The following is a 21,564-nucleotide window of genomic DNA, read 5'->3' as shown; positions in this document are numbered from 1 at the left end:
TGTGATTGATGAAATTTGTATTAACCGCCCACAAGCCTTTCATATCCACCCCGGGCGTAAGATACCATGAAATTCCTGCCTAAACACAAACTGAATCGCATTTAATATCGGTCGTTATGCCAGGCTGAAATTTTTTTAAGTAAAGTCATGTTTCTATCAATGGAAGAATGATAAAGTGTCAGGCATAATTCAGGTTAAACCACGCTAACTGTTTACACAAATTTACATCTTCAACGTTAAATGGCATTGTCATAAACCTTCACACACACACCTAACCTTTACGTTAAACAGAGGGAAAAAATGTAATGCCTCACATGCCTTCCAGCGAGTGAACAAGAAACTCATTGCACGTGAGATTTGCATGCGCGTAAAAGTCATCTTGTATCCTTTTCTGGAGGTAATCATATGTAAATTTAATCCTTGGCTTAGCATTGAAGTCTTCACTATTATCAGAGCTCCGATGCTCCCCCCCCCCCTTCCCAAGACCCGGCATGCTAGGCTACGCTCCATCCCGCGTAATATTACACAGTGTAAAATATAAAAGAAGGCAGCCAGGTGGTGCTGCTGTTAAAGTATGAAAAATATACCCGAGGAATACAGCAGGGGATATTTTTAAAGTCTTAAAATATATACACCACACCACCAATTACAATATTTTTAGAGCATGAGAATATAAAGATAGGCTCTATGTTATTTAACCCACAGATAAAATACAAAACAAATTGAATATTTACAATCAGCTTAGTTACATCTCGCAACCAATTTATGTAATACAAAATAATAGTCGGAAACGTTACAAAATTAATTACACAACGTATTTTATCTTGACACTCTTGTTCATATACTGTACAGTGGTTAAAAACAAGAGAGGTTATGTTATACGGGTTACACACACAGCTGAGGCCTCGGGCTACACACAAGTAGAGGAATCTCGTTCACGTGTTGTCGGTGTTGTGTTGATCTTTACCCCGGCGTTTACATAAGGATGATAAACAGAGTAAAACACAAATTCGCCTCGATCAAAAAAACATTAGTGCGAGGAGGAAAAAAAAAGTTGTTAATCCAGAATCTTGGTAGCCGCTTCCTCTGAACTTATCAGTTCGTGTGTGTGTGTGTGTGTGTGTGTGTGTGTGTGTGTATGTGTGTGTGTGTGTGTGTGTGTTTTAATGTAACATTTATCAAACCCACACCTAACCTGATCCTGTTTAGCCTCAACACAATTTCCAATTAACCGGAACAAAAAGTGTTTGGTGACGGTTTATCCGCCAAGGTGAACTGGCCTTCCAACGCATTATGGACTGGTTAGTTAAGGCAAGAGGCAGCCTCGTGGTAATAATGAGGGGCTCATTAGTGGACCCCCCGCTTACCATTATTGTCGTAAGTGATGCAAATTAACTTAAATTTTCAGGATGCCAATAAGATCATTATAAAGGAAACAAAGTAATACACGTCGGCTATAAACAAAAAATTAGATAATTATTTAAATTTTTTGCCACAAACATATTCACATAATGTAAGACACAGGGAGTATCACTGGTGTACGTTGTCACTAGAAAAAACATACCTCGCGCACAAAGCTTTCATATATCAGGTGAAGAGCGAGCACTGGGGTAATTAAAACTCAGCCAGATGAAGAGGGACTCAGTCAGGAATATACTGTTTAGTGGCCTATATATACAGTATAAAAAAACTACAAAACACTCTTATTCTACAAACTAACCAAAATACTTTTCCTTCTATGGGTGTAATAAAAGCTTAAATTGCTCTCAGGACTTCAACATTGTAATGCAAACGGCGGCAGCTCCTAGAAGGAACTCGTCCAAGATATTAGAGAAGTGTGAAAAACATACGTCAAGAACTGTGGACTACATTTGTCAAATTATTCTAACTGGCCAAACACGACGTGATGCAAACGGAAGCTTGGTTTATTTTTGTTATAAAAACCCATACGGACATACCAACGTAATGACAAAGGAAATCATTTAGAACAACATGACAGACAGACAAATGAACAAAGCCCCCCAAAAAAAAATAACTACTGTCATATGAATTTACAAACAAACGAATGAGGTCGCAGACGTGAACAGCTGGCCATAGACGTGCCAGCCTTTGTTCAACCGTTATTCATTTATTTTCACAGACCATAATATATTAACCAAAAAAATACTAAAATCACCCACAGTAAATCAGATATTGCCGTAAAGTGTCACCCTCCAATGACAGACCGCCAAGGTTCGTACAGACTCCAGCCATGTGTTAGTAAACCTCACCTGGAAGCAAGTAAGTCACCAAGCCCCACACACTGTATTTTGTTTAACGTGTCTCTACATCCATCATCCCTGATTCGTAACTACGTCCTTTGACCGAGAAAAAAATGCAGGAAAGTCAATTGGCAGTTCTAGTAATCTACGACCAATAAAAACCAAGAGAGGACAAAATAAACTGTGGACCCTGCCGGCGAGCTAACCCCATTAGCGAGTAGAGGGAACTGGGCGGGCTGCTCCACCCCCTCCACACACAATACTAATTCCACTGTTACTATTACACCGCCAGTACGGTATTGGTGTCTTTTTATATTCATTAAATGTTCGCTTTCATTACGTGGCTACTCCTGTGTGCAAATTCAACAAGTAAAATTCGTGGCCAGTGTTTGAGGTTGGCCGCGCGTTGTGTTGTCGACAGCTGACCTTCAACTTAGTTAGTCGTGGCGAGTAAACATTAACCGGAGTTCAAATTTGGCTAACTAATGTCTCTTAATGGATTCCACTTTCTCCTGACCGTTCGTTGATTCTTATAAAATCTCAGACCAACGATTCTCTTAACGTTCAACAGTCGTTAATCTTCTCACGTGGCTCACATCATTAATTATTTTCATTCTTAACTTGTAAACGTCATCCCTTCTTATAGGGGTTGAGCTTCAGAATTCGACCTTCACTAAGCCGTATTTATAATGATTATATAATTTCATGTTTTAAAGTCAGTCCAGTAGAATCATTACTACTTTAAAAACACTACGATACTCTTCATGTCTAAACTAATTTAGTATAAACACAATTTATATGTGTAACCTGGCCATTAGACGACGGGAGGCGGGGTATATATGATATTCTCTATGGCCATTAAATATCATAATTGCCAAGTTTTGGATGTGTTGGCCATGTCTAAACGTCAGTGAGTTTGTCTTTCTTTCCCGTCTCTCGTATAGAAAACAAAACTTGATGGAACGTCCCGACACCAACTGAATGAATAACAGACTCTTGTTCGTATTCAATTTACATGCTACTTAAGAACGCCAGGCTATAATATAAACACTGAAGTACTGCTATAAAGCCACACTTAATAAAACATCGCTTCAATAAAACGACTTTTAACGACCGTGAAAGAGCCCGAATTCAAGACCCTTTCATCAACATTAAAATATATGGCTTAAAACTCTACAACGTTTTTGCACGTTAAACTCCTATATTTTATAACGTCTCCCATTCGGCTGTTCATCACGCCAGAAGGTTTTATTGTTAAACTCAGCGGGGTTATGATAATGGTGTCCTGAGGCGGGGAATGCCAACTTTTGTGGAATTCATTGGATTTCTGTAATTCCTGGGGGAGAGGGGGGGGGGGACCTGCCATATACGTCTTCAATTGTCTGCCACACAGCTGCAAGGGGAAGATGTGATGCAAAAGTCTGACCTCCGGATACCACTTATGGATAAATATTAATTTTTCTCCGTTTTTATAGGTAGAAGATTGAAATTTATGAGGCAAGCACAAAGGGTTCCCATATATGTAATTACAAAGCCCTATCGTACCAAAAGTCATTTCAATCCAATATATCTAAAACTACATTTATATAGTCTGATACATTTCATTTTTTTCCTATTCCAATTCACAATAGTTGTACAAAACTAAGTGGCCTTCAGTTAAACAAATTGTTAATGAGCTATTGAAGGCTGAAGAGATAGGCATTATACCCGTAATATTAGTTTCACCACCATCTTGCCTAAACGAACCCCACTTGAGCCGAGTTTGCTTTGATATAAGATCCATGTACTTGAGTTAAAGCAAACAAATAAAAATCTTACTCAACAAACATTGCTGAAAGAAAATTCCCAACCGGATTTGGCTTTAGGAAGAGGATTTGGTAAATAATGGTGACTCTAAACCTTAATACGCCTGGGGTTTTTTTATTTTTCCCTTTAGTGAAAAAAAAACCTGGACGAATGAACAACATAGAACCGACATATAGTCATACTACAACCGGTAATTAGCGCAGGTCACATAACAAAGCTGGGAGTTACTGTGCCCCATGCTGTGGTTAAATAAGCAGCCCCATATACATACCTTATCCAGCCATTAATCTACACTTCACGGCGGTGTAAGCTCAATAAACCAGACTGATGAACAGAGTCACTAGGCTATAGCACTCCACGCCGTAGGCTAAAAAAGTAGCCCTACAAACATGTCCACAAGGCGTCTCTCCTCTAAGACTGCACCGCCCGCTCTCGTAAATCTACTCACGGCCGTAAAACAAATCCTCTTTAACGGTTAACTACTTATACTTACGGCGTTTAAATTCATTTAAATAATTAGAAACCTGAATACGTCGATCTGCAAAGAGCTAAACCGCTTAACGGTATCCGAGGTTAGTGTAACTCTTCTGACCTCGACACATAGAAGTGATTCTCGTAGCGGTTCCCAGTATTAGTGGAGACGTTTTTGCCCGTAAACACCGCCGACTCCATTGACTGGATCCGAATAAGTTCACTGTCGAAAATAATACCCGAGTGAAGAGCCAATAACGTCTTGAAGCTATTCCCTAATCAACAGCAACTATCAGACTAAGGGACACTAAACTTCCTCACGTGCAAATAAATTATTCTTTTTCCTTTATTTTTGTTCCTTTCGTCTAGGCTGATTAATGGCCCAATCGATCTTTACCATCTCAACACAATGTTTAACCAGGAAGAAATGACGTAGGTTATGGGATGCTGTGTTCGATCTAAGTTAAATACAGTACAGTTTACCCTTATGAAGACGATGACGTCATCACTTAGAAGAAACAACGATTCCTTTACTCATTTTACGCAAAACAAAAATTTCTGAAGTAAAATGTCCACACACGTCCATACATAGACAGTGCAGTGCAGGTATAGAACCGATGGTAAACATAATCACTAGGCCAAGAACTGCCTAGTCCAAGAACGCCATCAACTTCATACAAAAGGGTAAATATAATACAGTATAAAACAAAATTTCATAAGTATATATATTTATCCTAAGACTTTTTTAACCTTGATATTTATGCCCAGGTGCCGGTAATTGTTTTTTTTTTATCCAAGAAAACAAATGAAGTTCCCACGCAACATAGCGAAAGTAATCAAGTAGGTTGGTGGTATATGGCCGTCCTCATGATGGTTTCCGATTGTTGTTTTAACACGCACCACGGACACACCCTAAGCCACAGATACACCCCACGGACACACCCCACGCCCCGGACACACCCCACGCCCGGTATGATAACAGAGATATTAAACTGGTAAATTATTGCTGGCCCTGTAGTCGCTGTTGCTGGCTCACCCGCCTGTGTTTTTTTTTTTTTTTTTTTTTGCGGGGGAAGGAGATTACAGTAATTCTGTTTCCCTACATTGACTAGGCGTTCCGTTCGGATATATACAGTATATATTTTCAACTGCGAATATTTGTACATATAAATAAATTAGATGTATGTCTGTATTTATGACTTTACGATATGAATTTAAATGGAATGATTCAGTCAGGTATTTAAGGTGTTAGTTCTGTAAAGTCAACTCAATATCCATATATGACTCAACATCATGGCACATATAAACAAACACCTGAGTACAGTATTATGGGTTAGATAGGATTATTGCTGGTAGGGACTTGAGGGTTATATAAATATCTGGAGGGGGTTTTTATAGTCAAGTCGGATTGTTGATACGGATTCAGACAGGTTACAGAAACATTATTTTTTAGCGAGTCAGGTCAGATTATTTGGCGGCGTTACAGACGTTACAAACATCTATTTCCAAGTCAAGTTAACAGAGAATATTTGAAATGTTTAGGTTGGGTTTCATTGTGTTAGAGTACCTGTTAGATTTGGTACTCGTTAAGTTTGGTTAAGTTGGTTTGTCTAGTTAGATACGATTAGGTTAATATAGGTCTAGTTGGTTAAGTCTGTTTAAATTTAGGTGTAGTCAGGTTAATTAAAGTTAGGATAAGTCTAGTTAACTTAGGCCAGTTATAATGACGTGACTCCAGCTCAATATCTGAATTAGGTACAGTTAGTAAAGATTTAGTTTAGTTAAGCAACATTAGTACACGTATGGGTCTAGTTAAGTTGCATTATTAAATTAGCTTTAGTATAAGTAACGTTAACTTGTATGTCGATAAATTCAGGCAAATTTAGGCTAGAAAAGTTAAATTAGGGTTAGGTTAGGCGTGATTAGGTCCGTCATTTATATCTCAGCAGGTTGTGTAAGTCCGTGGATGGCGTGTGGCACAACCCAACACAGAGTGAAGTTTGTCCCTCACCTCAGCCACACGCTCCTCCACTCTCACTTCATTACCCACACAAACCAGGAGAATTGCTTCCTGAGAGCCATGTCGACCACCTGATGGCGAACCCCAGCGAACAAACCAACGCTGAGTGCCTACTCAAGCCTCCACTTTGTAAACATTCCATTGCATTTATTAATTCAGAAACAGTAGCTCCTTCTGAAACAAAATTTTTAAAATGCAATAGTACCTAAAAATACAACTGGGGATCACTGTACATGTCATCTTTTTGTACACATAAAGGGTGAAAGTTGGTCCTATAGGCCTAACAGCGTGGATACAAGGAGGCTACACTCGACCTCCTTCATCTCCCACCACCAAAGTAAGGTACGGTACCCATTTACAGCTGGGTGGACTTGGAGTTCCCCGGGATCACACCAGTGGTCTTTAGAATAGGAGGTGAACGTTGTATCCTATTCATATCAAGAATCAGCCAAACAACTGCTTCCTATCACCAAATAAATTCTCGTTCAATGCTGACCTCCACCTTAACCACGATACACCAGCCTCCCACCATATAACCCATCCACCATACCCTCCACCATTTACAGCCAGTAACAAACAATGACAACCAATTACCCTGCGGAACAATCCCAATATATTTTCGATTAAAACAAGAAGTGTACGTCTGTCAAAAATAGTATCTCAAATGGCCAAAAAAAAAAAATCGTACAAAGTTCAAAGGTAAACTCCGTACCATTTCAGCTGCACTAACAAAACAAGCTGAAATTAATACTGAAACTTTATACCCACGCATTAAACATGATAGATTTTAGTAATGCTCATACATAAAAATTTATTAAAAAAAATCCTAACTAATACGGGTAGAATAAACAGGAAAATAAATTGCTGAAGAACACAATGCATGACGATTATTTTCCGAAGCTAATTTGAGCAGCACAGGGGGAGTGAGAGGTGAATGGGGAAGTAAACAGTGCGTGGGTAACAAGAGATATTAGCAACACTACCTATTCCGTATTGGCCTCTCGAGTCATCTTTACAGCTCAACAATGAAGATGAACTGTATAAGGGTTCTGGGACCATAGTGTGTGTGTGTGTGTGTGTGTGTGTGTGTGTGTGTGTGTGTGTGTGTGTTACAGGAATTCGTACCTTTATCAAAATTTGCAAACACAAGATGACTGAGATTGATAGTTTTTTTTGTTTTTTGTTTTTTTGCAGTGAAGCCATGATAATAAAAGTAGTAACAGTAATAATAATACCAACACTACAAGTCCACAACATAGACTAATAATAATAATAATAACCAGTAAGGTCATTCGGCAAAGTCATCACAGCCCCTCAGAGAACAACAAAAAACAACCCGCCATAAAAACATTCCCACACACATTACCTAAAAGAATATCCTCAAAACCTTCACTAAAAGCCTAATATCTTACCAGTCCTCCAAAAATATAAAATTTCCGCTTTCTTGAGCACCGCTGTTTTTCCCCCAGCTGACCCATTTCCACGTCTTCGCCGCCTTTTCTCTCATTTTCTCCGTCAGAATTTTGATGGATTTGGGATTGGAAAAAATGGAAATATTGGAGTATTTTAAATTTAACGCTGGCAGTTACGAACATAACTAATTCAATATTTTTTTTAGGTTGGAATTGGGCAGCTTCCAGCGATTTTAAACTAAAGGGGAAATGAATAACCGGCGACTCGAGGGATTTTGAGTTAAAAAAAAAGATGACGATTTGTACATACAGTGACTCGAGATTACAAGCTTCATTAAGTTATAAGTTTTTCATATTTCCGTGAAGTAAATTTGTATTCAGCTTTGATAACTTAAGAGAAATAAACAATGAGAATTTTAAGTCGTACTTGACCCTTTAATAGTTATTTGTGCCACCCTTATTTTAATTTTAAATGAGAATCATATTAAATTATATCGACGAACAGAAGTGCCCAGTTAATCTGTTGACAATGGTGACTTGAGAGCATTACGGTACGGCATTAAACCATTTATTAAAGATGACAAGAACCAAAACTACAGTAACGTAACAAACTTAATCTAAACATCTGAGGTTACTTTTTAATTAGGTTAGGTTAGATTTAATTCAGTTGGGTGAGGGAGTTTGGTTTGTGAGACCCCCCCGATGATTTTTAATGCCGTGGTCCCAAACATCGACAATACGTAAACAACTAACTGGCTACTGTTTGTTTATTCTGTCATAGCAAATTCAAAACTTTTTTCTGTTTTAGATACCAGCTTCTTCAGTAACAACGCTATTTTTTTCGATACCAGCTTAAATAACAAATATATAATTTTTAATTCCGTGCGAATTAATAGTCTAAGGTAGAGAAGTAAAACTAAATACAGTTTTACCGTATCAAATAATTTATTCACACTTCCCAATAGTTCTGTGTAAACAAAATAAAAAAAATCCAATACGAAAGTAAGAAATTCGACCCCTACCTCCAGCTAAAACCTTCCTCCTGAACCTAGCCCGTACCTTCCCCCATCCAGTCCATACTTCCTTCCCTCCCCTCCAGCCCATACTTACCTTCATCCAGCCCATTCTCCCCTCCTCACCCCCAACCCCTACCCTCCAGTCCCTCCAACTAACACTCTTCGGAAATGGATTCGTCTTTAAAACAGCCGAGACCCGCTTCTCTGGCCCGCACGAGTAACTTCATATTCCTGTATTGTATTTCGGGGTGACTACCAAAGAATGTCTGTAGATATGGTGTTTATGTTGAAAATGTGTACTATATGCTGTAATGTATAAGTACTAAAAGTGTACTGTAGTATGTACTTTTTTTTAAATGTCTTATGTACTGTAACAGGTAACATGTGCTAAAGTGTAGAAATTTTAAAAAGCCTACTGCAATATACTGTACTGAAATGTTTTACCGTGTATTGAAATGTGTAATGGCTGGGCTGATATAGGCACTGATAACGCGATATATGTGTTGAAGCTGTTGTTTGTGCTAAAGCGTGTAATATCTGGGGAAATATGTGCGTTGAAATATATATTATATACATAGCGAGTAACTGGGTACTAGGTGAGCGAGTTTAATATATACTTATTGGGGGTGATAATAATATAAAAATAAAGTCGATGAATATATCGAAATGTCAGCTGTTGTATTAGATTTGCTGGCCATAAACTTCAAAGGTCATTACGGCTTGGAAATGTCAGTGTAACCATGTGTGTTTTATCTACTTGTCCCGCCCAATACTGTACGTACGGTGTAAAGGTTTAGACGCTTTGGGTGATGACTATTTTGTACAGTATCATCATTATTATTATTATTATTATTATTATTATTATTAGTAGTAGTAGTAGTAGTAGTAGTAGTAGTAGTAGTAGTAGTAGTAGTAGTAGTAGTAGTAGTAGTATCATCATCTTAATGTCTTACATGGAACAACTTTACCATCTCTTGCAACGGCCACAACTTTCAATTCGACAACCTTATGAAATAGGAATGGTGAAGAATAAAGTCTTTCATTTCGATACGTCACACTCCAAGAAATGTCCCTTATGTACGAAAAACGTCCACCAGTCGCGTCAGTCAGAAAAGCGGGATGGCAAACTAAACGCAACTCGGCCAGTAAGGCACCCTGACACACATCCCCCCCCTAACACCCATCTCGTCTTCACTCTTCGGTGAATCACTCCCAGCAGATGTATTCACTTTAAAATGCACCATGAAACACCATCAGCACTCTGGAACTGCACCAAGTTTGTGATATCAATAAAAGTCCGTAGCTTAGTGAGTGATGATCCTCTCTGAATATTTGTAGTTGTCCAGAAATAAATACCGGTATTATTTTACATAAAATTACAGAAAAAAATATATGAATGAATTATTAAAAAAGTCAAACACTTGTGTAATTGCACTGTCCTCAACATAGTCGCTTTATCCAATACCTTTAACAAGCTGCATTGGGGAAAAATCACCTTACTTTAAAATCAATTTCAAAATAAGTGGGTCGTATAACTTCCATAGCCTAGCCCGGGCGGTTCAAAACAGCGTCATTCTGGGAAATGGACGTTGCTGGCTTATCCAGAGTTTGACAGTTTTGGGCACTGTAAACTTTGGATGAGTATCAAGATAACAACTCTCTTTCGTTATTTATTACGTCAGTTGCAGCTGAGCACCGAAGGCTTCCATACCCTGAAAAAAAAATGTTAAGGCTGATTGAGTTCCTGTAAATGAATTCGACTGTGTTTGACTTTTGGTAAGGTGAGGCACGTTACGCCCGATTGATTCCAGAGGTCAGGTATATATTGACTGGCTGTGGGTTAGTTTAGTTTACTGTATATATAACAAACTTACTCCACGTTACATTATACTAAGTGCAAACGTACCCTACCATCGTGTTTATACTGACGATGCTGCAACCTGATATATTTTGGTTAAATTATACTAAACACAGTGGCTGCAATAACGTCATTAACCGTAGTCAAATTACCTAAAACACCAGCGTAGTTGACTATATATCCGGGTGCTTTTGTAACTTGATTTACCTTGGGTGGTTGGAGGTCGGGACACGAGACTGGTCCAGCCTAGATCGTGCACTTGCATAATTACGTGTGGTACTGCGCATGCGTGTAAACTAAAACCCTCGCTAGGATATAGTTCGTAGAGTCGGGCTAAAAACGTGAGTAATCATAATGTAATGCGTAATATGACATGCTTGATCCGTAACTTGAGCCCTGACGCATGCGCAGTGATATTGTTGTTCCAATATTTTATAACCCCAATCATTTTTTCTCATTTATATTGATACTTTATTCTTTCAAGATTTACTCAGTGGTTACAAATATCGTATTACTAATTTTTTAGCCGTCCCTTTACTTTCACAGGCTGTAATTTTAACGATTGATGGGAGGTTAGACTGTCAGGGAAAATGAAATCGAATTGTTGCTTAAATTGAAGCCCCGGTCTTGAGAAGTTGAAAGATTGATGGATCCCGTAAAAGTTTATCAGACGATCCAGGCCTCAGTCAAAGGGTACGAGACCACAATTTAAAACCGCCTTGTGGTTGCGAAGCCTTAACCGGGGGCTCTTAGCTGCCTCGAGCAAGCGAAAAATTCTCCCCTCTAAACAGTAAAAAAAAATCACAATTATCAGCAACTTAACACTGCAAAAAGAATAAAAACCATTTATTTGTTGATGGTACGAGTAATTCAAAAATCTCTGCACAAGTTAGTTCGTTTATGATTTGAGGGTATGCTCGAAAAGAAATAATCAAATATATCATGTCCTGGAGGCGATATTAAAGTTGACTTACGTTCAGTACCGTCTATCATGTTAATTAACCTTACTCGTTTGTAATTTTTACATATGGGGACACTAAATGGCAGTCTTCTCTCACCCATCAACCATGACTGATGGCAGATCAATAACTACTCTTAAATACGCAGTACTAACAGACGTGTGTCAAACTACGTGGCATCTGGCAATGCGACCCTTACTTAATTACGTTCAATACGGTAACTGGGGCCGAGCGCTAATTGCACCACTAAATTGCTTGTTAAAATAGTTCCTGTCTTTCGCTCTGCTTCTCTGCTAACATGCATCAAGCCACTGTAAAAACACAGTCTTTTCAAGCAGCTCTTAACACTAAATTTTAATAATACATGATAATATATTCATCCTCAACGTGCAAACCTCCCACAAATTTTGACCTTTTGGGGGGGTAACCTTCACAGAATTTTAGTGTTATGTATCTTTATTTAATGGCGTGAAATTGTAGAGACGAATTTAAGTAGAACTTCAACCGCTTATCAATTCTGGTCTATTTCACTATGCCAGAACCAACTTATCACATTATCATTCAACTCTACCGTGGTGGGGGTCGAGGAGCTCTCTCTCTCTCTCTCTCTCTCTCTCTCTCTCTCTCTCTCTGCTTCGTGGTTTTGAGAGCTACGGTACGTTTTAGTCAGTCCTAATGCTCGTCTCTCTTAACCAGGCTGATAATGATTTTTCACGCGAGGGATTTTTTTCTTCCGAATTTGGGTGAACTTGGCTTGTGACCAAGTTTAGTGTCAGCCTTGTTTTCTGAACCCACGTCTGCACTTGCTGGTCTACCCCCTGCTGGTGTACCTATATACTGTACTCCACCATTATCATTTACATTACTACTGTTCATCGCCATTATTAATTTGTTCGTGTTTTTAACTATTTAATTTTTGTGATTATATTCGTAATGCAGTAAACTTAATAAAGAAACTCCTTTTTATGCATTCTTGTGGACCTCTTTTCAGCTATTGGTGTTTTGTGTGTGTGTGTGTGTGTGTGTGTTCAGTGGTCGGGACGTTTGGGGATAGATTACATGTGGTCACCGCCCCAGAGACTGGTAGTTTCTGGAAGCGTCAAATATGTAGGTTACAGTGACTACAGTATTACAAATTAATGTTATTTACCCAAAAACAAATATCGCGTTGCGAGCTTAGCTATTACAAATGATTTATTTTCGGATGGCACATTGCTTTAACACATCGAAACTAGTCTGAATCAATATAACAATTGCTACTTAATAATTCGAATTTGTGTAGTTCATCAACTGAGTGATCAGGTGAGCGCTACACCCCATCCTCTGGCACACAGCCAGACACACTGGGGACGTCTGTCGCTGGCTGCTTCTCTCATCAATTTTCAGGTAATTGTGGACAGTTACATGGGCACGGGCAGCCATCGCAGGCCCACTTGCCACCCACCACCTCCACAATTCTCAACAGTCATAGTAATCGACAGCTTGTCTGGTGATGATAATATCAGCAATATTTCCATTAAAGTGGCAGAGGCAAACTTTTTCGAAAAAAAATGAGAAGTTGAAAAATATGAAGTAGAAAGGGGTGGAAACTCGACCAAATTGGGAGCCATCATCATTAGAGGGCTGGGAGGTGACCAATTTATGAGAAGGGAACGGATGGCAGTTATAGACCATACTTCGTCTGAACTGCCGAGGAAGTTTATCACTGTTACATATATTAAGATTCATGCAACACTGTGATAAGAGGAAAATAAGTTATGGTGAAATATTCTTTCTGCCAAGGGTCCGAGTAAAGACTTAATGTAACTCAGGTTAAGTCTTCGGGTATGAAAATCCTCAAATGAAAAATCCCGTCTTGTTAAATTATGTTATACTATGTTATTTTTATTATTATTATTCGTCAGCAAAAACTAAAGGCCGTAGAAGCATACTGAGAAGGGATAGGGATCGTTTCTTGGTTAAATTTATGAGACCTGGGGCGGTGGGGGGGCTCTGTACCCTATGACCTCGTTCTGAAGAGACCTGAACACCGGTAATCTGGCCACCATCTCGAAACTTCATATCCTTAATATTACTTTTCTCTGATAAATAACTGAGGATCACCATTAGCAATAGCGACCCAAAAGTATGTGAAGGAGGTGCTCAGCTCTTGGGGGTTGTAAGTAGGAAGCGAGAGTTGTTTATATAAGGCGTCTGTTTCACGAAAGAAAGACATTAGGGGCTTGGTGGGAGAAACACTAAGAGCACCAGATACTAAATTAGCAGCTGTAGCACACGAGTAGTTGTTTTTTGTTGTAACACCAGTTCCAAATGCATTTTATTCTTCAACCATGATAATAAAAACAATGCAAACTCTCCTGAAACAAGTGAATAGTGGAAATAACTAGAATATTTACCCCCGTCTGGTGATTGTTTTGACTGGTCCCTTCCTGACGAGACACTCCCATGCTAACTTTACATGCTGCCAGGCTTTGATCTGTTCGGATTAATGCAACCTACTTTATCTTGCGAAGAAAAAGGGGTAACCTACATTTCTATAAGCAGAGGATTCAAGTACCTTTTAATCTTCAGAGAACTCACATCATAGTTGTCTTTCTTAAACACAGTACCGACCAATGTACTCTTACGCCACAGGTTTGTCGAGTACTATTATATTTTGTTGTGGGAAAATGGCGAGAATTTCCAGTAACTGATAAGTGTGGTACTGTAGTTATATAATTCCATGTGGGCTTACCTTTGTGTCGTAAGGAGCCACTGTACACACAAAAACGTAGACAATAAAAAAATATTAAACTATCTTAGAACTTCAAACGTTAATACCCGCGTTTACATAACATGACTACGTTTGGACAAAAACAAGATTAGGCTACGTTAAAACTTCCTCCACTTTCAAAGTAAACTCACACAGTCTCATAACGAAGGGATTTAGTTGTAGACCATGTGTGCCTGCCAGGAAGAACTGACTAAACTTCAATAAACTGGGCATAATACATAAATCACAGTAATCACCTCTGTACCCCCAGCCCATTACAACTACAATATACTTCCCATAATAAGAAAACAAAATTATATATTATGTATAGATAACAAGGCATAAATTATGGGCACTGAACCGTTTAAAATTACTGGTTATTATGAAACGTCTAATCAAGTCTAACCAACACGACTATTCTACCCTGTTTCACCCAAGTATTTATCATTACCTGGTGAGGTATAATCTCGCCCTCACCAACATTCCATGAAAAAAAAAATTACTTTACGCGTGTGTGTGTCCAAAAAGTAACTGTAATACAAGTTAAAACAAATATTCTTATGAGAACAAAAATATCAATCCTGAGAAATAATAATCCCATTACAAATATTAGTTTATCCATATCAATCATCAGCTTAAATGTACACGTTAGAATTTAGGTGACCAAGCAATTATCAATAATAACCGTTCATGTCTCGAGTATAAATAATGAGGTTTCTTCTCCTATAATCGTACTGCTTTTGTATTGGTATAACAGATACATAATGATGATACACTGTACGCTTATGGAATTAAAAATAATGACATATTTATCTTTTATCAGGATGAAACTCAAACACATAACACAAGGAACCGAACAAAACTAAACAGTAAAAAGCAAATGAAGTTTCTGAAGAAATTTGATTAAAACTTTGGCTGAGTGGGATACGAACATACACACTCTTGAACCGGAATATTTTTCTTATAAGTTGAAGCTAAAATCAATGGTAAGACTTGTGTATAATTCATAATAATATACTGTAACCAACCCCCCCCCCCATACCGTTAACTGATATAACAAAGTGTAGCCTCATGACCCACACAAATAATTATAATCAATTAATAAAATATAAACACAATTGGTTATAACAACATATGGTACGCGCGAACTCTTTAACTCTGAACTTTTTATCCTTGGCCAGGTTCAATTAAGTGGAATAATAAAGTCCTTGCACATCACACACACCAGCCTCCTGTCTTCATTTACCTCCTACAACAACAAAGTCACTCCTCGCCTTTACAGCATGATAACCAATTAACAGCCAGAAGTTTGATGATGAGTCCTTTCATTTTACATCATTTTCTGCAGTGTTTTGTTTGCCTTCACATACTGGAATTATCGTGATTGTAAAATAAACAAGTCAAGGATTACGTGAAGATTAAGCACCCCAGCTTATTTAATTGATTAAACACCCTTAAGCTACTAGGGAAGGGGAGAGGGGTGTTAGGTTAGATTAATATTAGTGTTTAATCTTCAGATGAAATAAGTTGGGGGTGTCTAATCTTCACGTGATCCAAAGGGCAAATATCAGTAGCAGCCAAATTATAGTTTTGATCAGAATAAAGAACTTTAATCTGTGTATCATAATAATTTTATATCAGTCAATCGTTTGTATGTCTTACAGGCTAATGATGTGTGCCCTTCCCTCCTCCCTACAACCTCCCTCTAGTGCAGCCATTTGTCATTTCTCACTAAATTATTTGAATCACGAGATGCTGACCTGACTGACTCTTACTATTTTAACGGTGCGTTGGCTGAGTTATGGACTACCTTACCGGCAGCCCTACATCCTCACAGCGCGAACTGGACAAGACCCAGACTCCTATGCTGTTAGTATTACCAAGAGGAGCTGAGATTAAAGACTGCCTCGCGCGGTTTTTTTTTTTTTTTTAGTCTCCCAGTGTTTTAGTTCAAGCTGAGCCGAATGTAGGACAGTGTTTGTTCCATGTTTTGATTATCTTTTATTTGGTCTTTCTACATTTTTTTTCTCAGCAGTTTTCTTCCTGTTTTATTTTAATTTCTAACCTTCACAAAACATTTTCTTTTTTCGTCTCTCGATTCCTTTTTTTTCTATTCTAATCTTCCTCGTTTCTTTTTTTTTTTACCTTCTTTTTTCCTTGTTCCTTTTCTTGCTAATTTCACCTGATGATTAACCACCGTAACCTAACTTAACCTAACCTAAACCAATTAAACTTCCCCAGGTAGCGACAGGGTGGTTATCTTCAGGTGAAATAAACTGGGGGCGAGGAATTTCCAGGTGATCGATCCATTTACATTTTTACGTATTTTTTTACGCTACCTAATTTACGTTTCCTCGTTTATTTCCCTCAACACTTAAACTTATGGAACACATAACAGTCAACAAAACGGAACTAAATCTTGTCCATTTGGTCATTCGGTGTAATTTATCGAGTGCAATAACGACCCAGAATAACAAGTTCAAGTGAATTTGCGTATTAAAAACAAGATAAACAGCATTTATATCAAAGAAATAAACAAATGCTAATTATATCTAATACTGTATTAAATCGAGACGTCATATAATAAACCAATTCACAATAAACCATAATTTTATTTTTATTTTTTAGTATCGGTAAAATAAAATCGAAGACACGTTAATAAATACTGAAGACAGATGCTCGTGTCCAGAGACAGATTCAGGAAGCCGAACCCTAACCTTTGGGAATAGGTAAAATGAAGAAGAAAAACATAGACAAAGATAATAAAGATTTTGGTCTTAGTCGCTGCTACATTCACTCGTAAAAACATCCCTCAAGCCCGAAAAACACATTAATGTTTCGTTTGGTTAGGAAAGATGGGTAGCCTATTGAGGTAATTAATAAAATTAATAAAAACTACATTTAATATGAGGCTTAGGCGTTTTTATTTTCGAAGAATAAAAAGCTTAAGAATCTAACTCCTTCAATCTTTCTTCCTTGGATGATTCAAGTCGTGATTCATCACACTGTTACTAACACGGACTGACATAGGGAGTACACACATCATTAACGGCTTGAAATGAACCTTATCCAACCTGGGAGGCTATACTTATTGCTTTATAATAATACAAGATGAGTCTTGTAACTCAGCTAAGGTTGAGGAAAACAAAATTAACAAAGCTATTTCTGAAAATAAAGTATTGAACTGTTTACATTGTATCAATAATAGGAAAAGGTGGATTTATAAGTTCAATGAATGTAGATACATATACTGTAGCTATATATAGTATATAATGTTTCCATAAATGAAAACAAGACTTCAAAATTAGTCAATAAAATATACAGTATATACTGTTTGACGAAATAATCCAGTTCTCGGGGTCAAGGGAGACACTAGCCTAGCCATACAAGTGTTGCCACAGAGGTACCAACCTAAGACAGACAGGAGGTTCAAGACTAATCCACTTCTCACACTACAAGACGTAAACAGGAACCAAAGTTTAAAGAATTCGCTATAACAGTAGTTTTTACAATCTAGAGAACGAATTTTGAATATATTTTTTTAAGATTTGTTTATTGGAAATGCTCCAGATATGAGTAGGATACATTGTGGAAGATAAGTACAGTAAAATAAAAACTTTACAAAGAACTTTCTACCCCTCACGTACTCACTCAGTACAGTACAACAGTTCGTCCTCGCGTGGAATCCTGCCCTCCCATTAAGGAAAGTGCACCTCCGTCCTCCCGAGTCCTCGTCGACAAAATCCAGTGTAAAGCCATGCGCCTTATCAGTGATCCATCTGTCACCTCCAGTCTCCCACCCCTCCACGTCCGTCGCTCAGTTCCTCCCTCTTCACCCTCCCCTCACCCTAATGGTCTACCTTCTGGTGAAATCCCAACTATCATCACTGGTTATTTCAAATTAGGTGTTCTACTGCAGTCTACTCGCTACCCCACACCTTGTTACTGGCACTGTTCAAACACCTTATACACATGGGTAACAGCTGCATCTTACCTTTTACTTCTTGTATCTCACGACATTGAGTGTCTCCTTGCACACGTAATTTCCTCAGTACATAAAACTTTGTATAAGATATAGTCAAATGTTTAAATATAGGTCTCAGGCAAGTGTCTCCTGCCCCAGGAATCACCCTTGTTACTTAAAATTAAAAGGACATGCTTACATAACCTACATATATATATACATACACATACAGGATCACCTGAAGAATCTCTACCCCGACTTATTTCACCTAAATATTAATCACCTTAATGCTATCCTAACCAAACCTCATTTCCTCCCAAAAATTTACGGTGCTAATAAGTTCTTAAGCTTAGATAAACTTTAATTCTGCACAAGTGTAAGTGTAATTTTTATCTTTTTAACAATTAACATACAGTATTTCAACTTAGAATTTAAAATCAATACTCTGTCGGTGGGAGATAACCACAGACAAGTATGATGATTTTCGTATTCACAAGAGTGCCAACAGCGATGTCGTATCCATAACACAACGTACCAGTGCGGCGGTAGTTAATTAATTAAGGTAAGGCCATGTAACCTCAGACTAATCCTGACCTCAGGTGGAGCGAGAGGAGGGGAAAGGTCCTGTATCAGATATCCCGAATCACCTGACCTGAGTAATAATTTGTGGTATCCTACACGTACCACTGACATAAGATACCAGTTATAATTCTAACATTCAAGAAGGAAAAAAATCCACGTAGATCTCTTGAGACAAAAGCTGTTCCTCTAGTTCTCGTACACCAAAAAATCACTAAGAGTTCTTATGTTGCCGTATTTTTATGCTTTTGATAAGGCTTCCTGCTTCTCCAGTTACTATTTTTGTTTGTTTCTCATCTGCGTGGAATCACATAGCTGCACCACTATCAACTTTATGATCAAATGAACCACGAAAGAACTAATCATCTTTTTAGTTTAATTACTGTAACAACGAATATATGTATTAGTGAATTAATGAAGTAGTAGTAGTAAATAATTTAATGTCTTTAAAGAAGTTCCTCACTCTTGCCTCTTTAGAATAAAAATATTAAACTTTGATGCTCTTTCTCCAAAGTTACGAAGAAAATTAAATCAGATACGATATGAAAAATTCGTTTATACAACAACGGAAGTTCCATTATATAACGTTTTCCCTCGGTAAAAATATTAAATCCAGTAGGATAAGAAAACCTACACGGTGTTACTGTTATAGTTTCGACTTTCAGTATCACCTAAAAATTAAATCTTAAGTATACTAACTTCAAGGATAGGCCTACGAAGTGACGTATATAGGCCTAATGCATCATTCTCTGGTAACAAAGATAATAGCCTATTCATCTTTCCTAAAAACAATTGGTTAATTATCTATCCTGGAGACTTACCTGGACATAATTTTCCAGCGCTGTGTCAGGGGGCAGCGAGAGGATCATACCACTTTAACACGCATCCTGTGAGATGCCCACACTCTCCAAGCCGCCCACTAAATATCACGCCCACAACTTGAATAGGTCTCGAGCCGCCCACAACTGGATAACGTTTCAAACCAACCACAGCTTGACAACGTTTCAAGCTGCCCAAAACTAGTAAACACCTCAGTTTGCCCACAGCTTGAAAACGTTACAAGCTGCCCACAAACTTGTTAAAGACGCCAGGAGTCCACCACTACACACACACTACACTCCTTTCTGATCCCTTTGGCCAGTCGAGATGTTCGTGTGTGTGGTAAGACCCTCGGAGCCTTCACATTTGTCTCCTGGGCTCAACTGGGCTCAAATGTGGCTCAGCTTGGCACTTGACACACGCCGAGATTCCACCAATTCGACGCTGCGCGCTGGTCAAGGGACGGCTTGATATTTCACTTAAAATTCTCCAGCGGAAGGAATATACAAACTCAAGTTTATTGGTTAATATTTCGATTAGATTTCAAGGAATTTTTTTTGTTCTTGCTCAATTATGTGAACAAATTGGCTTTTTTTATGATTTAACTTTTCATTTATTGAGCCACTTGACGTCATTCAAGCCTTGAAAGTTCGTAACACTTAAAAAGTTTGTAAAAATTGTCCTTTTATAACTCGTTGAAGTCGCATCAATTTCCCTCGTACATCACATCACAAATTTCCAGCGATAAACAAATCACAAGATAATTCATAAAGTTTGGTCAACTTCGAACGTCACAGAGCGAGTCCCAGGAGAGCGTTCATACGTCCCCTCCCTCTGACTGTCAGTGGGAGACTAGTCTCGTTCGACCAGACCAACTCCTAGCCAAGTGCTGCGATGCAGCGAGTCTGCGGCGGTTGTCTGAGTGGCTGTAGTTGCCGTACAGTTCACCAACTACGCTTACCTAGCTAATTTCCCGATGCCATAGTAAATTGTTCGAGACAATCTTGTCAGGATGCATTTGTCCCTACTTGCATGTGTTTAAGAGAGCCTTATCTGAAATTTGGCGTATTTTCTGGATGGATTACTGTGACAACGGGTTGTCTTTCGCGGACATAAATATATCTTGTAGCTTCGAAATTGTACAATCTACCATAAGTGCAGAAAGTCACAAAAAAGGCAGATATGTGGATTTACAGAGATATATTAGAAATTCGTGGCGACATTAGCAAGAGTTGAGAAAATAAATAAACACCAGGTATATAGCCCAAAAATATATAGGTATTGATAGATCTTGGGACAAGAATACCTTAACGCCTCACAGAGCTCCCATACCCCAAGAAACAATAGAAATAAATAAATAAATGAATGTATAAATCGTGGGGTCTTATCCCTGGAATTGCCATTCAATACCCTGACTTTATCACAATATTTATTGCTTATCCCAACAGTCGGCGGACCTGCCAGCCGTAGGAGCGTCTTCATTAGTGCTGGAGAGAAGGGGGCTGGAGGATGGGACTAGGGGAGAGAGAACTGGGGTGTAGTGGAGATTTTGGAGATCGAAGATACATGATCCTCCAGGAGAAAAGAGACAGGAGGCGGAGATATTTAAAAAAAATGAGTGTTTAGGACATAATGAGTTAAGAGGGG

General features: G+C 38.3%; 1 protein-coding gene across 3 annotated transcripts in view; it reads right to left on the bottom strand.

Moving 5' to 3' along the window:
• The window catches only part of LOC121854270 (formin-like protein 20), a 40,641-nt gene extending 19,848 nt beyond the window's left edge, over positions 1–20,793 (bottom strand). For all 3 annotated transcript variants that reach the window (XR_006086520.1, XM_042348817.1, XM_042348818.1), the window contains exon 1: positions 19,920–20,793. Coding sequence is in view for 2 of the 3 variants with exons in the window: in XM_042348817.1 (XP_042204751.1) it covers positions 19,920–19,967 (48 nt within the window). In the remaining variant the exon portion in view is untranslated. The remainder of the gene's footprint in view (positions 1–19,919) is intronic.
• Positions 20,794–21,564: the final 771 nt, after the last annotated feature.

Source organism: Homarus americanus, unplaced genomic scaffold (assembly GCF_018991925.1).
Source record: "Homarus americanus isolate GMGI-L3 unplaced genomic scaffold, GMGI_Hamer_2.0 scaffold54443, whole genome shotgun sequence".
Classification (NCBI taxonomy): Eukaryota; Metazoa; Arthropoda; class Malacostraca; order Decapoda; family Nephropidae; genus Homarus; species Homarus americanus.
This window is presented reverse-complemented; position numbering and strand designations above follow the sequence as displayed.